Below are 18,589 nucleotides of genomic sequence, written 5' to 3' on the forward strand. Positions count from 1 at the left end.
GGGATTTTCCTAGGTGATAATCAGAGCTCAGCAGAGCGCGCCTGTTCATCCTTTTCTAACTTTGTTCAGTTTCGAGTAGCAGCAATTACTATTGGGTTAGCTGTGTGTCTCTCTTGAGATTTGAGTGGAAAGGAATTGGCTCCACATACCACTTCGTCTTAAACCTCACGATCTAAGTTAGGGACAACTTCACCTTTACTGTGTTTGTATGAATCTCCAATTTTAGCCAATTTGATGTTTTATATTTCCTGTGTCACTTTTACTATTCTGCGTTTAATCTTAATAAATCATATTGTTATTTTGGACAGAACTTTCTTTCTGTTAATCAATAGAGCAACCCTATCATTCCTCACTATGCTAATGAAACCTTTGTTTATTTAACTTATTTATCAAATTAAATTATTGCAGGTGCCAAACTCTCTTCTACTCCACTAGCAGGGTTGATTAGAGTCAGTTCGCGTATTTGTTTTATCCTTGTGCAACAGCAAAAGTCGGAGTTAGAATAGGGGAGGCTTAGAGCATGATTTACACATGTGGATTCTAGTAGAATTTAGTGATAAATACACTACTAGCCCCGGCACCTCGCATAATATGGCGACCCTTGGCCTCGGATCTTTCCTGTGAATCTCTGATAAACAAACAGGATTCTTAGTAGGAACATTCAATTTTTTTTCTCTCTATTTTTTTTAATGATTAATACCCAAGTTTTTTTTTGGTAGTTCCGCGTTTAGTTTTAAGTAGCGGCGCATGACTACAGTTTTTGTTTTCAGTGTATATATTTTTTGTTCATTGTTTTTTTTGTGTTTCGCTGATGTGGTGTCTGTACCGCATCGCACTTTGTCGGATTTGTGTGCGGTTTCTGTACCACATCAAATTGTGTTTGTGATTACAGCGTTGGAACAGCGTTGTTGAAATTTTATGTTTATGTGTAAAAAATATATGGAGTAGATTAATTTTATTGTGCATTTTAGATGAATTTGTTTTTATGAATGATAACGAGAAGTAAGGCACGACTATTATCGGGCGAAGCTAAAACAAAAGAGGATAGCATAATGGATAAGGGGCAGTTTACTGACGGGAATAGGTTCGGAGATGAGATGGGCACATTTTTAGCAGGACAGGACGCCAGGGGCATTGATGAGGAAGGTGATTTGGACGCGATCTCAGAGCAGCGTTGCGGCCGTGATTATGATAGTGAAGTAGAGGATGAAACAGAGACAGGCACACAGGTCGAGACGGTAGCAGAAGTTTATAGTCAAACGAACGAGTGCAGACAGAGGCCAGCTCGGTCACGTCAGAGCTCTAGCGCCCAGGTGTCCAGAGTTACATCGCCCATGTTTGAAGAGGATCAAGAAGATGACGTAAACCCAATACTGAGCTTCCTACGATCAATGAAAGAAGAAGCTGACGAACAGCGTAAGAAGCAGGAAGAAGCTGACGAACAGCGTAAGAGGGAGAAGGAAGAAGAGGAGAAACAACGTAAGAAGGAGAAGGAAGAAGAGGAGAAACAACGTAAGAAGGAGAAGGAAGAAGCTGACGAACAGCGTAAGAAGGACACGGAGGCAATAATTTCGCATATAGGGGAAATTCGTGGGGAATTATTAACAATAAAGAAAGAATGTGGAGAAGCAAAACAAATGTCAACGGTAGCACAAAAAGTAGCAGGCCTTGCCAAAACTGCAGCAACAGGGGCAATGAAAGTCGCGGAAGCAACTTCTAAACTCGCAGGGCGCTTGCGACGTACAACACAATCCCACTCAAAATCCCTAGCATTCTTAAAAACTCAAGGTAATATCGCGGTTGCGAACTCCACGAAACGAATGGAAGAAGTAGAGAGTCGGATAGCAAAACTAGAGCAAAACGGGCACACGAGCACTGCGCGTTCGGATACCCATGATGGAGTACACAGAATTGTGTCTCCGAGGAAAAGCCCGCCGTGCTCTAGCCCAGTGACAGAGTGCGGAACTAACAATGCACACGCAGAAACAGCAAGTAATAGCTCCAATAATTATAGCCCACTTAGGAGAGTGAATTCTGAGTGCCACTTCCACTGTGATACAGAGGTTGCACATCACAGTTATCAGCAAGATAGAACAGGACACTCAGCAGACGTGCAAGTATCGGAAACGAGTGACAACACCAGTGCGAGGATCAGACAGGATTTTGATCACAATCACTTCCTGTCGATACTGAAATTCCAAAAGTTCAAAGAAAATGGAGGGTCGATGCATCCGAAGAGCTGGGTGATGCAGTTTACAAATTCATTACCGGCATCATGGCCAACCCAGGCAAAATTAGAATTCATGTGTGGACACATCGAAGGCCAAGCCGCGGAAAAGATGCGGGGTGTGGCAGTGACGTGTCGGACTTATCAGGAATTTGTTGGTGCATTCCTGCGGACCTACTGGTCAAAGGAAACGCAAGATAGGATTAAAGAGGAAATAATATTTTGTCCTGAACTGGAAGTGTCCGGGCATAGGAGCGCAACCAAATTTCTTGATGATTTACTCAAGAAGAATCAATTTTTAGATAGTCCATATAGTAACGGAGAAATCATTAAATTTTGCTTTTCCAAATTGCCAGTTAGGTACCAACAGACACTTGTCGGCAAGTGTGGAGCTGACATAGAAGCATTCAAGATTCTATTGCGCGAACTCGAAGTAGTCTTTGATAAACAAGACGCAAAGGACAGGAAGAAGGGGCAAAGTAACAAATACCACCGGCCAGGAACAGAAGACGATAGCAGATTGCATAATCGCACTGGTCAGTTAGGAAACCAGGGTTACGGAAGTCAAGGTTACGCTATTCAAGGTTATGGAAACCAAAGACACGGAAACCAGAACGTCAGGGAGCAGGGTCAATCTAGACAAGGAATCTGGGATAGAAGGAATAACGAACGGCAAAGCGACCGTAATTGGAGAGAGCGAAACCAAGGACAACGGTGGAACCAGGAGATTGAAACCAGACCCGCAAATCCTAATGCACGTCAGAGGAGGGGGAGCCTAACTAGGGATTGACGCCAGACTAGTGCGAACACAGGCCGCCGGAATTTCGCACGTAATCTCGGACCTGGCCAACTACGGATGATACATTACGAAGATTTATCAGAAATCCTGCTCGAGGAACATAAAGCAACTCCTCGACATGATCGGCAGCCTCTTATCACAGTAGCAATAGCTGAAAAGAGTCTGAATGCGATAATAGATAGTGGAAGCTACATAACAGCAATATCTGAGGCAGCATACAAGAGGTGCTCTCAGGAGATGGACTGGCCTGTCCTATCGGTTAAGAAAACCAAAATAAAAGGGGCATTAGCGGGTAAATGTACGGAGGTCACCCAACAAACAAGACTGGAATTCTCCTGCCAAGGACACAAAATAGAGTCTAACTTCTGGATCGTGCCAAATCTGGCGATCGACATGATAATAGGAACGGACTTCCTAAATGAACATGAAGCGATAGTTGATCTAGGACGAGGTGAAGTGGTTTTGAGGAAAGGGAATCCCGTCCACATTAAGTTCGACGATCAGCTGATCCCAGCTCAACTACCGTCTAACTGTGTTCGGATAAACTATGCGTGTCTGAAAGACAGAAAGGAAGAACAGGACGACGTTGCGGATAGGGGAGAGGACACGGATGAGAAGGAAGTCGGAATAATGGGAGAAATAAAGGAGAAAATAGGAGAAAAAGTGGAAGCAATAAAGAATATAAGGGGCGAACACCGCAAAGAACTTCATAAATTACTAGTAGAACATGCGGAGGTCTTCCTTCCCAAGACAGGATCAATAAAGAACTTCCAATATGAATTTCGTGTACGTCCGCACAACCAGTTTCGTGTGCCACCCTATCCAATCCCCTTGGCATATCGACAGAAAGTAGCAGCTGAAATTACGCGAATGCTGAGTGAAGGAATAATAGAACCTACGGCTTCAGCCTATAATAACCCGTTAAGAGTAGTCGAGAAGGCAGATGGTAGTATTCGTTTAGTCTTGGACTCGCGACAAATTAATACCATAATAGAACCCGAAACAGACAGACCGGAACGATTAGAGGAACTCTTACAAAACTTCCATGGAATATCAATCTTCTCATCAGTTGATCTAAAATCGAGTTTCTGGCAGATCGAGCTCCATCCAAATTGCAGACAGTACACAGCCTTTTTAGCATTTGGAAGATGTTACCGGTTTCGTCGTCTACCATTTGGTTTGAACGTTTCATCTGCCGCATTCATTCGGGGGCTGGACGGCATACTAAGCGATAATTTGAAACGTCATGTCACCAGCTATGTGGACGATTTGCTGATCGCGGAGAAATCTTGGGGAGAGCACAATGCGGTCCTCGGTGAACTCCTAGCGACATTCAAGGAATACGGTGTGACTATCAATATCGAAAAATCGAGTTTTGCGACGTCCTCTGTGAAATTTCTAGGACATATCATCACGGGTGAGGGCATTGCGCCAAATCCCGAAAAGATCGAAGCGATTGAAAAGTTTCCCATTCCTACGACAAAGAAGCAGTTAAGGGGGTTCTTGGGGATCATAAATTTTTACAACCGCTTTATACATGTCAAAACTCAGAGCAGTCCTCGGTTGCATCAACTTACAGGAAAGAAGATTCCTTGGGAATGGGATGAGGCGGCCGAATCCGAATGGAAAACATTAAAATTCGCATTATTACAAGCACCCATCCTATCACACCCTAATTTAGCTGAAGAGCTTTGCATAGTAACGGACAGTTCATACTCCGGTCTGGGTGTCATGGTGTTCCAAGACTATGTACATGAAGGAAACAGGGTGTGGAAGACAATTGCGTTTGCTAGCAGAGTACTAGCCAAGAGTGAGAGGAATTACTCAGTAACCGAGTTAGAGGCGCTGGCTATTGTATGGGCGTTTGAAAAATTCAGATACCTTCTGTTTGGTCGCCAGACGAAAGTCTACACAGACCACAAGGCACTCGAGTTCTTGATGACTGCAAAGCTTAATCACAGGCGGCTCATTAGGTGGGCATCATATCTACAGCAGTACAACTTTTCGATAGAATATATCCCCGGCAGTCAGAACATTATTGCAGACGCCTTATCACGGTCACCGATCGGATTTGAGCACAACATGGAAGAAGATCTAGAGGAAAATCACTACTGCCTTTACTATATGCAGAAAGTAGCCTTTGAGAATTTTATTACCTGTAGTATGCAGGACATCAAGAAGGAGCAAGACAAGGACCCTGCCCTAGTGTTATTGAAGCAGAAATGGATAGACAGAAGACACGCCACCATCAGGCAGTTCTACCTCTTGCGTAAAGGCATAATTTTCCACCGAAATTATACCAATGACACTGAATGGGGGGTATGCATCCCTGAACACCTAATAAACAAGGTTATATGGCATACTCACCTTAGCTATGGACACTTCGGACCACGCAAGTGCAATCTCAAGCTAAGGACCATGTGTTACTTTCGAAACATGGAGCGTCGAATTCGGAGGGTACTGTCGGTGTGTAAAGACTGCCAAAAGGCGAAGCACACCACTGTGAGCATGCAGGCACCATTATACCCAATCGTACCGACCAAATTAAGACAATTAGCAGCAACAGATTTGATGGGACCTTTGCCAAGAACAAGAAGAGGATATACTTACGTATTAGTGTTTGTTGAACTAACGTCCAAATACGTTACCTTTACGCCACTGAAGAGGGCGACAGGACGAACTGTATCACGAGCCCTCATCCGGGATTTCCTACCACAGGTTGGTCATGTGAGTAGAATCATTTCTGATAACGGGCCACAGTTTAAGTCAAAAACATGGAAGGAGACGTTGCGTCGATGTAAAATTGATCCCATTTTTATATCTTCACACCATCCGAGCTCGAATGCTGCAGAACGGGTTATTAAAGAACTCGGAAACTTGTGCCGGTTGTACTGTAACAAACAGCACACGACATGGGACGTTTTCCTTAAAGACTTCCAGGAGGTGATCAATGAGGCACCCCATGGGATAACAAAATTGGCACCCATTACAGTACTAAAAAACTGGATTCCTAAGGACTTGATAACCAAGGTCGTAAACTTCCCACCAAGGGCGCGAACGCAGCACCAAGCCATAGTGGATTTGGCTCTCAAGAGGATACGGGCTGCAGCAGAGGTCAGGAAGAGACGTGCCGACAGGGGAGCTCGTCTACGACACTTCCAAGTTGGACAAAAGGTGCTCGTTAAGTCTTTCCGACTTTCGAACAAACAAAAAATGAAATGCCAAAAATTCTATTCTGTTTACAACGGCCCGTACCGTATAAGGAGAGCAGCTCACCACAATGCTTATGAATTGGAGACGCTGAAAGGAAAGAAGTCCATAGGACTCCACCACATATCTCACATAAAGGAGTTCGTAGAATAGTACTAGTGTAAGAAATGTACATAGTAGAATAGGCAAATATATGAACCTTTGTTAGGGGAACAATAATCGTTACATTAATAGATTAAGATTGCTAAAGTATTAACACGCTGCGTTGTCTTGCATAAGAATTTACTGCTGCTATCCTCTTTTTGTTTATGTTTGCGATCTCCAATGTCGATGGAGTAGGAGACACTACCTTTTCATGAGCAATGTTTTTGTCCTTTCCTATCTGGTGTCCATGTTAAGGGATAAGGATGAGTGATGAGACGTCGCACAAACGGGCGCATACAAGAACGTGCTCTTAGAAGCGTTCTGAGAGGTCGTGATACGCTCCATAGCGGCCACAACCAGTTCGTGAGACGTTCATACCAATGCTTGCAGGCACGCGTCAGTGCACTGCACGATTGTGGTATATTGCGCGATTTCGAGGGTGAATATGGGCAGTATAGTTTTTGCAGAGCTGCGCCGGTATCGTTGTCTTGCAAGTCGGGGTGAACCTGTGAGCATTTGACTCTAATGGTGCCCTAGACGAGAGAAATGAGGGCATAAAAGCCTACCATGCTAATGTGCTGGTTGGGGATTTAGCGTGCTGCTCGTTTTTGTCACAGATGAATCACCAAGGAATTGTACTTGGATATTCGTGACATACTGTGTAGCTGGCGTGTGTTGGGTGTCTGAATCCTCAACAGGAACCAGTCCTGGCTTGGTCATATTACATTGCTTCTGGAAAGGTGTGCTTTGATCGCGAAAACCGCATCACATAGAGAAGGAAGTTGCAACTATAAATTTATTGTCGTGTATAGCCATGGCTAACCCAGTCTCTGGAGTTTCAGTGAGGCGTAATGAAAACTCGGAGGTCATGTCGTACGGCGCGCACATCACTGTCGTCAATAGCGGCGAGCAGCAAGACACCTCAGCGTAACAGGAACTATGTAAGGGTATTGTATAAGGTAAATAAAATAAATAAATAAATAAATAAATAAATAAAATAAAATAAATAAATAAATAAATAAAAGGGAAAGTACGATACTAGGATAAGTTAAACTGTAGGATTTAACAATAACTAGATTAATATTGTGGGGGTTTTCTACCACAAGTGTGGCGCGCGCCTGTTGAGTTGCTATTTTTCAGGTCACCAAACCACAGACCCGAGATGGAGGGACGACGGGCGAGCGAAAGTAGCGTAGTTGCATGTTCTTTATAGCACAGTAAAACTTAGACCTGCATAACAACATAATTTAATTAAAAGACGTAGAATGTAGATCGTTGGGATATGGTAGTTAATTCTTGAAGCATGTCTACTGTCGATCTATATAATTAATAGTAATATTAGTGCGGGCCCGCACATTTAGTTGTTCATCCATTACAAAGCATCAGTTATCACACACCATGTACATACTGAGATCGGTCTCTACACATATATCAAAATAAATTATTTCCATGTCTAGATTAGATGTTATAATGATTGCCATAGATTAATAACTATAAAAGTAAAATAAGAGTGTCTGAAATGACAGACCATCAATGTTTCATTATGTAAATTTATTATAACATAGAAGGTCATGGGAAAAAGTTAGGCATAAGACTTTTGTAAGAATTGTACAGATGACGAGGAACGTGGCAATGCAGAGGCCAGCCAGCGCAAAAACAAGAGGTCTTCGGCTACCTGCTAGAGGGCGAGCGTCCCGTCCTACACGCTGACAGTCACCCGGCTGCCTACCTGAGGGATTACACGGGACCCTCGCCCCGCCACAAGCGAAAGTGGGGCTGGCCGTTGACCCTGACACGCGACAGCCTGCTAGCTCTCCGGACGCGGCAGCCGCTTGGAGGGATTCCCTGCGGCAGACCACGTTGTCGTGAGTACACGAAGAACATCACATATTGTGTCAGAACCTGCGCCTCATGTGCCTCAGGACAGAAAGGGACGCTCTATACTCACCTGTTTGGGTTTTTACAACTCACTAGCATTGGCCGATCTGCATACACAAAGCAGTATCGTGCCACACTAACAAATGTATGGTCTCATGTCTTACTTCTCCTCTCTATTAGAGAGCAGTTTTTAACAATAGTCGCTCCTAGTTCGATCCTGTATGGATGACCTCACACACTTGTGGAGTCACTCCACGTGCCATCATCCCTCGTCGAACTGCAATATTGGGAAACATAAAGTTCTGTCCAGCGAGAGAAGAGACCTAGACTAGTGATGTATCCCAACGAGTAGACCTCAGAGACAATTAATCGACGTGAGGAGAGCCTATCACTGTGTCTTCCTACCATACGGCCGTGATCATATGCGTGGGTCTGACTACAATCTCAACAGCGTACTGCAGACACTCCAGAACTCCCTATTGCTGTTGCCACAACGTAGCAACTACAACCGACGTTTAGCCTTATGTGATGTCAGTACAGTGGAATCAGTGAAGTGCCACGGATATTTCTAACAATGTGATTTAGTGCCTCATTCTCAGCACAGTCGTGAACTTTGTGCAATGTGCACGCACAATTTGATGCCCCATGAACCTTGTTTTTTTTGTTTTTCTTAAATTTCTTTCTCTTATGTTGTTTCTGTAATGTATGTTATACCTTGTATGCGTTTGTGTTTTACACTGTAATTCTTATTACTGATTACTGTATTGTTCTCCACATCATGTTTTTTTTGTATTTTGTGTTTATTGTTGTGTGTATGCTAACAGTGTGCCTGAAGTCCCCATAAACTGAAGCAGATACCACCACTGTCATTGTGAATGGATCATCAGTTCAGGGAACATTTTGTAAAGGTTATTCTTGCTGCAGGGAGACAGAATGAATCGGAGGTTGTAACTAGATTCTGAAAACTCACAAAGAGATTGTTAACTTAAATATTATCATGTGTGAGTGAGGTCAGGTTAGTTTAATGATTAAAATTGTTGTAACATCTTGGGCATTTAATTGCGGAGCACTCCAACTCTGATTGTAAAGAATAAACTGCTCCATATTTGGCTCAGATGCCCGGGCCATGTTTAGAGCGTGAATGTCTGCGTGAATCGGTGTTTGGAAGGGGCTCCCTGGGTATGGATGTGTGATGTGAGTGTTAGTGTTCCATATTAAGAAGGTGAAGTTGGCTACATCATAAATAATCCTCCCTCTATGAGTTGCATTTTTCAGTTGCAATGATCTTTTTTATAGAGTGCGGTATGTGGAGTCACTTTGTAAGATTGTTCTTGGGCGATTGACTCACTACCTTGCTCCTAAGTGAGCCAACCGCTCACCAATTACAATCTAAAATGGCGTAGGGGCAATGAGAGGTGGCATGAGCCCCCTCTCATATTTCTATCTTACGATTCTCCTCTCTAGTTGCATGCGGTGGAGGGTTGCTTTTCCTTAACACGCGTACTTCCCACGCAGCGTCTCTCGTCACCCGGGTGGGCCGGTGACAGGCGGGCTCTGTGGAACTGGAGAGAGTTAAGCCGACGTGTGTGAGGCAGTCGAGTGAATGCTTTTCAGACGCCGACATTGTCAAGAGACACGCCCGCTGGGGTGTGAAGTAGCGGCTGGGCTAGAGGTTCCGTTACTTCAGAGAAACTTTGCGAAAACACTTTCTGGCGGGCTACCAGCGAGGCGTGGGAATGACTTGTGTACCCACGCAGTTGTGGCGGGAAAATTCCCGCACTTTCTGCAAAATCAGCACAGAAATTGGCGCCAAGAATCTCCATTGGTGGAATGGTAGTGCTCCGGCAATGGAGTGGAATTTCCGCCGGTTTTCGAGTTGCTGATTGGAACGTAACCACGGCCACTGTCGTGGGGGCGGGAATGTTCGGTGTTCGGCCTGTACGGGTGCTCTGAGTAGTCGGCAGTCGCCTTTCGGTCGAGGACGTCGGAGCAACCAGCCCTCGCCTGCGGTACGCCAGATCGTGTTCTGGGAGATAAGAAGACTGTTGGTAATGTACGTCCGCAGCACCGGCAGATAGGGATTTTCCTAGGTGATAATCAGAGCTCAGCAGAGCGCGCCTGTTCATCCTTTTCTAACTTTGTTCAGTTTCGAGTAGCAGCAATTACTATTGGGTTAGCTGTGTGTCTCTCTTGAGATTTGAGTGGAAAGGAATTGGCTCCACATACCACTTCGTCTTAAACCTCACGATCTAAGTTAGGGACAACTTCACCTTTACTGTGTTTGTATGAATCTCCAATTTTAGCCAATTTGATGTTTTATATTTCCTGTGTCTCTTTTACTATTCTGCGTTTAATCTTAATAAATCATATTGTTATTTTGGACAGAACTTTCTTTCTGTTAATCAATAGAGCAACCCTATCATTCCTCACTATGCTAATGAAACCTTTGTTTATTTAACTTATTTATCAAATTAAATTATTGCAGGTGCCAAACTCTCTTCTACTCCACTAGCAGGGTTGATTAGAGTCAGTTCGCGTATTTGTTTTATCCTTGTGCAACAGCAAAAGTCGGAGTTAGAATAGGGGGGGCTTAGAGCATGATTTACACATGTGGATTCTAGTAGAATTTAGTGATAAATACACTACTAGCCCCGGCACCTCGCAAGTGTAGCCTTGTATGGAAGTGAAACGAGGACGATAAATAGTTTGGACAAGAAGAGAATAGAATCTTGGGAAATGTGGTTCTACAGAAGATAAGGAGGTACTGCATAGGATTGGGGAGAAGAGGAGTTTGTGGCACAACTTGACTAGAAGAAGGGATCGGTTGCTAGGACATGTCCTGAGGCATCAAGGGGTCAACAATTTAGTATTGGAGGGCAGCGTGGAGGGTAAAATTCGTAGCGGGATACCAACAGATGAATCCACTAAGCAGAGTCAGTAGGATGTAGGTTGCAGTAGGTAGTGGGAGATGAAGAGGCTTGCACAGGATAGAGCAGCATGGAAAGTTGCATCAAACCAGTCTCTGGACTGAATACCACAACAACATCAACTACATTTTTTATTTTGAATTACTGATTTCACAAAAATGAAAGCATCCACAATAAACTGAAATGCATTTATATTTCTAGAGACTGAGCACTATTACCTCTACATATGAAAGGAAATGCTCTGATTGATTAACTGACTGTATGACTCAATATAACCCAGGCCAAGCTGTTAAAGATAGAAACATAAAAATCGGAGTGAATGTTGACCTTACCCTGTAGGCATCGTTTAAGAACGGATTTTAAGAAATTTCACCACTAAGTGGTGAAGTAGGGGAGGAAAACTATTTTGCAAATGTGTCGCTATTAAGGCAATATCGAATCAGAAATAAAGAAATGGGAGTTCCAGCATTATTGAAAATGTAGTGCCTATGGTAGTGAAATGGGGGATGAAAGTTTTCTTTAAATAATAAACCATTACTAAAGAGTTCAACAGCACTTTCAAGGTTACATCTATGAAAATCTGTATTTTACTTCTTGTTTAAAAATAAAAAAAAACTAGTTTTATTGTTTCTGGAACTGAACTCCAAAGGGAGGGAAATAGATGATGAAAACATTTTTAAATCTGAATCTATGGAAATTGGTATTTGTCTTTTAAACAAATATTTGTGAGAGGATGAAAGCTTCTATGGAAATATCACCATAAGAACTCAAAATGCCTCCGACTCCAGGCAGCAGAAGTGATTCTTGAAAACCTGTGCAAGTGACACAGTCTACGCAACCGAATTGGTTGGTGTTCACCTACCTGATGTATATATTTCTTTCAGATTAACAGTGTAGCATTTGCATGTCTATAAAATTTAAATTTTTTCGTGTCAAAAGTAACTAATAATAATAAGAAAGTTATTTTTGATTAAAAGTTTCTGAATCAGTATTTGTTACCTAAGATTTTAATTTTTGTTAAACATGGAACTGAAATGAAAGCAAAATATGTCACTATTTACGGGATTAGAAATTTATTCCCAAGAATAAGCAGCTTTCACTCAGTTAATACCCGACAGAAATCAAACCTGCGTTTGGATCGGACTTCCTTAACTCTTGTGCAACAAGGTGTGCAGTATACTGCTGCATCCACTTTCAATAAGCTGCCACTCGAATTCAGAAATCTTTGCAGTAATCCACGCGCTTTCAAACCGAAACTGAAGAGTTTCCTCATGGGTCACTCCTTCTATCCTGCCGAGGAATTTCTTGAAAAATTGAGCTGATTCTTATTGTATTTCTGATAGCGTTTACTTAAACTTACGGACTGACTTTTTTCAGGTTCATGAACATTTATTTTTGTCTGTTATTACTTTTATGTTGTAACTTCATGTACTGACACGTCCCATGACCTTGGAGATTTGCTACTCGGTTTGGTCCTACGGTACTTGACGTGTAAATAAATAAATTTAAAAAAATAAAAAGAACCACTGACATTAGGATTACAAGGCACTGACACTACATACTCAGCTACCGGCGATTATGTGAACTTGATGATACAACGTTTTTAGAATAGCTATTGGCGATTATGTTAACTTGGAAACGGCACAATGGCACTTTTTTTTTAGATTAACGATTGCGTTGTGCTGCTTTAGGAAACTGACGTCTGGGCTCCGAGTTTCAAATCCTACGAGTATGAATAAAATCGAGGAGCTCGTAGTGTACCCCCGCCACACACAGGTGAGGAGGAGGTGGTGAGGAGTGGTGAGCTAGGGCGCGACCTGGTCTCCGGCGCCTGGTGGTAGCGCCAACGCCTGCCCCTCTATGACGGACAGGAAGGGGTGGTTCGGGTAGTCGGCCTCGGAGGTGCCCAGCGCCAGCAGCTCGTGCACCTTCCGCAGGTACGCCTCCTCCTCCAGGAGGCCCTGCTGCCACTGCCGCTCCACCTCCGCACGCTCCGCCTCCTGCAACAACAAACGCAAACTTTGAAATCTCACTTCTAATCACAACATCGCCTTCTACATGGAGTAATGCGGTACAATTTCGATTCCGATTAACGTAAAGTTTCCCAGCGTTTTTCAGTTTCATAGTGTTGGTGGAACTTGCCTTTGTATGGCGTTCCAGTGAGTAAGTTTTCTGCAGCTTGTAATGGTACTTGAATTACGTAACCATTACGGCACCTCACCTCAACCTTTCGATACCAGCAATATTCTACTGTGTTTCCGTAAAGTAGTTAACATATTTCTGAGACAACATTCAGATTTAATTTCATTAATGTAGAGGTACTCTGATACATCGGTATGTTTATATTGCTATGATATTATTCTTATGTGTATTCCTTTTTTTTTGTCACTATGATCTTTGACGTATTTGTAACTCTGATTTTTGGGGGCGTAAGTGGTTATTAGAGAGTCAAGTCTTGGACGTCATGTTGGAAAGACGCAAATTGTAGTCAGTTTATAAAATGTCAACTTTAACAGTGAGGAAGATATTTTCAAGTATATTTTATTTTGTGAAGTGATATTGCAACAAAAGTAATAAAAAAGAAGTGTAACTTAAATTCGGAGTGCTGATTACTTTTTTACATCTCCATTGTCTTAACTTGCAAAAGTTTAATCATCAAGAATGGTTTGTGAAACACATCTTAAAAATTTTGAATATCGCAGAATAACACCTAGGCCTCTTTGCATCCGAGCTTGGAATCATCACTACCTAGATTTTTCGACGATTGAGCCATGAGCTCACAACGAGACCAGCGTGGGAAACACGAAAAGATGAGTGCCTAGTTTATCCATTATTTCAAGAAAAGACTTTATTAACTGTGCTCTAATGACACCTGCCACATAATATAACTTTGTTGTGGCCCGAAAATGCAGTATTTAGCAGCGTGAGCAACACCACAATCATAATTAATTTTTGACCTTTGTTGTGGTAAGGTTGTTAGAAGCTCCTGCTGTCTTTTTCTGAATATACCAGTTTGTGATACAGAAATATAAATTTCTTCTTGTTGATAGGTAAGTGCAGTTACTTGGTTTTATGTGCTTTTATAAACTGACTAGTTTCGATGTGCCTGTAGATTCTATATTGGTGAGGTTAGAGACTTGTTTTCCGTTCCAACGTGTTCTGAGGTGTCTATAGAGAAAGACTGTCTGATATGTGCTACCATCTCCTGGCAAGTTCAGTACTATCTACTCGTGATTTCAGTCCTGCCAATAGTACATTTTCGATGAGAAAAAGGTACAATTTCGATATCTTAGTACAATTCCGATCAACGCAGTTATATTGCTTAGTCTGTCAAGACTGGTTAATGGAGACAAGTTATACACAATTACGATAAATAAATTCTGTATATTTCAATATATTTTCTCTTGTGAGTTTCTAAAGCAAGCCCTTATTCTTCTTGCCTTAGGGGCCCCAAAAAACGATCAGTAAATCTACAATAAACAGAGTCGAGCCACATCAATGAGGCATTAAAGACTGTCATGGATGGATGTTTGAACCTTCGAGCTGCATCCTAGTTATATGACATTCCTTTCAGCACTCTGTATAATACACTACAAATTAAAATTAAAATGAAAGCCAGATACCTCCAACTATAGAATACTGGTCATTCAATGGTCTCAAATCTCAAATATAAGATGCTTTTGTCCCGAGAGCTTTATTTCTAGAACAAAGAGGATTGGGCCTGTCGTTGCTCCAGTTAAGAGGAGTGGCATTTTGGCTGCCTTAGGAAAATAATTTTAAGCATCCATGGAACTTATAAAATAAGATTTCTGGAATCTATTGGTTTAGAGCATTTATTAAGAGATACGCTAACCGTATCCTGCGAAAATATGAGGGTCTTTCACGAGCCAGAGCTGAAGACTTAAATAAAACGGAAGTAAGTAAATATTTTAAGAATTTGGAAGAAATCTTCAACGAATACGATCTGTTTCATAAACCAGATTGTATTTATAATATGGATGACTCCGTCTTTTCTCTTGACAACAGACTTCCAAAAATAGTTACTTGTGTAGGTAAACAACAAGTTGTTTCACTGAGAGCCATGGAAAGGGGACAAAATGTGACTGTTGCATGTATGGACACATCTATTTGTATTTCCCAGCAATAGTTATTTTCACAGGAGTGAGGAAACGCCCTGAATTTCGACACGGCTTAGCTCATGGTTCCATTACAGAGATGAGGAAATCAGGTACATTAATGAAGAACTGTTTATGATCTGTCTTCGACACTTCAGAAATACAAAACTGTGGATAGTATTACAGTTCTTATTATTCACAACCATTGCAGCCATACCAGCTCCGATGCTGTAGGGTATTGTCGGGAAAATGGGGTGGAACGTTTGGGATTGTCTCCACATAGTAAACCTGTACTACAGCCATTAGACGGAACTTTCTTCAAGCCTCAAAGCCTCAATGTCACAAAATGCAACTGAATGGATTCATCGTAACCCCAATTAAGGAATTACAAAACAAAGATGCCTGGAGCCAAACTGCATTAACAACTGCATCCAGTACCGCTTCTCAGCACAATGTTGTCATGAACACTTTGCCAACTCCAAAGAAAAAAGTATCGTCTCGGAAGAGGAAAAACATATCAGTTCGACTCAGTTCAGATGAAAACCTGGGAAACCTTGGCAGCAAGACAAATCTTTTTCAACAGGAAACAAAGAAACAAACAAACAAATCCAACAAGAACAGTAAACATAAATGTAGGTCCATGAGTAACGATGAAAGAGGCATTAAAAGCTTAAAATCGCCATAACACAACGAGAATTATTGTGGATTTTGTTTCTTGCATTATTATGGTGCGGAATCATAGGCAAATGGTGACTGGATTCGCTGCCAAAAATGTAATGTTTGGTACTACGTAGTTTGCGTCGGTGCCCGAGGGAGAAAGTGCTTTTTATGTGTAAGATGTCAATGATTGGAATTGTACCAATAAATTATTACAATTTGCCTAGTGTAGTACATTTTCGAACAATTTTACTCAATTATGTAATCTTTTCTTGTGTTCAAAGCAACACCTGTAATGGCGTAATATTTGAATTACATATTCGCTAAACACCAAAGTACAAGTGCCATAATGTAAATTAGTCATTTCCTCATCATGTTTCCAGTTAGAACAAAATCCGTCTGAAATGACAGACATCGTACCACCTTGCCCTGTTCTTAAGTGATGTAGGATGACCTTCTCTTTGGATTCTTATATTGCTCAATATATTGTTGTTAAAATGTACATTACTTTCATGAGGCGATTTTTTATAACTCCTTAATTATTTTTGAAAAATTATGATTAGGCAGAGTAGCTATGCGTCACTCTACTAAAATTGTCAGCTTCGGTCACACAACAGCGCATCTTAATGTATAAAAAAAGACTAATTGCAGCACATGAGTTAGAAAATGTCCATTTACTGCAACAAAACCATAGAGTGGAGGAAAGTACCAATTTAACCATTAGGCTCTGTTGACATGTTGCCGAACGCATAAATCTGGTGTTTTCCTGCATTTTATAACTTTGATGCAGTTAATGTATATCCTTGAACACGTGACCCGTAATTAACGATTTTTTTAAAACTGAGGATTGTCTGTTGTTTCACTGAAACCAACAGACCTTACTTCATGGATTCACTATATTAATTTTCGAAATCAACTGTAGTTAAAAATATTGTACAGTGGTAGTAGGAACGAGGCAAGCTGCAAAAGTTCACTCAGCTAATAAGTCTAGCAGATATCCTAATTACACCTTATCGAGGACTAAAGTAAGTGAGCAGGGTAGAGTCTAACGTCTAATGCATTTGCTTGTCAGCCACTGCTGCATAATTCTGATCGCAAATCGACATATGTTCAAAGGCAATTAACGCTGTAGCCTCAGGTGAAGGTGCCCATTAACCATCTTGCAAACACGTTCGATGGTGACGTGATATGCGAACGAAGAGATCAGGCTAGCAGTGGTATACATCACACTTCATAGACTCCTTCCATATTCCTCACCGCATATGAGAATTAACTGTCTTTCAGCAATAAGGCAAGTAGGGTTGTGCCAAAGGAGGCAGTACCTAGATATATAAAATCTTCCTTCCGCTGTTGTGCTGAATGTTGTCAATATGTAGCACTCGGGATTGTACGCTGTACCCTAAGATTGCATAAACCATACTACGTAGCATTTGTTTTTCGTATCACAATACCGTTAGCACAATGCATTCATAGCTGTAGGGCCGAAAACGCTCTTCTTTCCCTGGACCTATCCAATGTCGGAATGTTAATGTGTTAATACACATTTCACCATGTCAGTGGTAGAGGGTGGCCAGGAGGTTAGGAATGGAGTAAGCGGGTTCAAACTAATGTGAGTTGCAGTAGTTAAGCAGAAACGAAGAGGCTGGCACAGGGTGGACTAACATGGTGAGATGCATCAACCAGGCGTCAGACGGAAGATCACATCAGCAGTGCGGATATGTGAGTGTGAACGTGCAGGATAGGCAGAGCCCCTATACCAAATTTCGAACGTCTGGATAGCAGGGACATGGGTTTCATTAATGTAGTAGTATTCCCTAGGTTTAACTGACACCAAAAAAATAAATCAATTACCAGGGTACATATTCCAGTGCAGTGATGCCATATCGGAACGTTTCTGAGAGTAGCTGCATATCCGCTGGCGTGTAGTTACTGACGTCGGAGTACTGACAATTTTAACCCTATCTCGGCGCAGAAAGTTAGTATGGTGACCCTTATTTCGACTTATTTTATGTGTGTAGTGGTAGAGAGAATTAACACGGGTCAATCCAGGGAACAATAAGTCACAATTGGGAAGTGTCAAAGACGATCTCGGTTTGCGGAAGCCCGGCATATACCAGATTCCGTGTTAGTATAGGGAGGCTTATACTACACAGTCAGTGCGCACCGTTGAAGATCGTTGCCGAGAACATCAGAGGCACACTCGACTTGGGTACCCCAACAAGTCGGCGGTTGCAGAGGACTGTTTGTCCGAAAATCACGAAATGGACTACCAACATACCTGGGTCTTGGCACAGACCTCTAAATGTTGGGACAGTGTCGTTAGAGAGGCTATCAAAATTCGTACCAGGGACGGACTCATCAACCGACATTGCGGCTACAACCTCAGCAGGGCATGGGAACCAGCATTGAGTCTAATTAAAAAGGCGCTCAGCAAAGGAGACGAACGGGTGACTAGGGTGGACGAGGTAATTACACCGACGACACCACAGACGCCGACGCCAGAATCTCACCGACCGCTGACGCGCGGGTGCGGACCGCGGTGAGAACGCCTCGCGAGGGGAGGGGATTTAAGACGGCCGTCCGCCTTCAAGACCTCGCCCGCCCCCTTCGGGGGGAATTGAAATTCAATAAA

At 42.3% G+C, this 18,589-nt stretch overlaps 1 protein-coding gene across 1 annotated transcript in view; it reads right to left on the bottom strand.

Annotated features, from left to right (window-relative positions):
• The window catches only part of LOC126263249 (trichohyalin-like), a 191,515-nt gene that overhangs the window by 14,314 nt on the left and 158,612 nt on the right, over positions 1-18,589 (bottom strand). Inside the window, exon 8 of the mRNA XM_049960333.1 lies at positions 13,003-13,185. Within this exon, the coding sequence (XP_049816290.1) occupies positions 13,003-13,185 (183 nt within the window). The remainder of the gene's footprint in view (positions 1-13,002; positions 13,186-18,589) is intronic.

The sequence above is a fragment of the Schistocerca nitens genome, chromosome 6 (assembly GCF_023898315.1).
Source record: "Schistocerca nitens isolate TAMUIC-IGC-003100 chromosome 6, iqSchNite1.1, whole genome shotgun sequence".
Lineage (NCBI taxonomy): Eukaryota > Metazoa > Arthropoda > Insecta > Orthoptera > Acrididae > Schistocerca > Schistocerca nitens.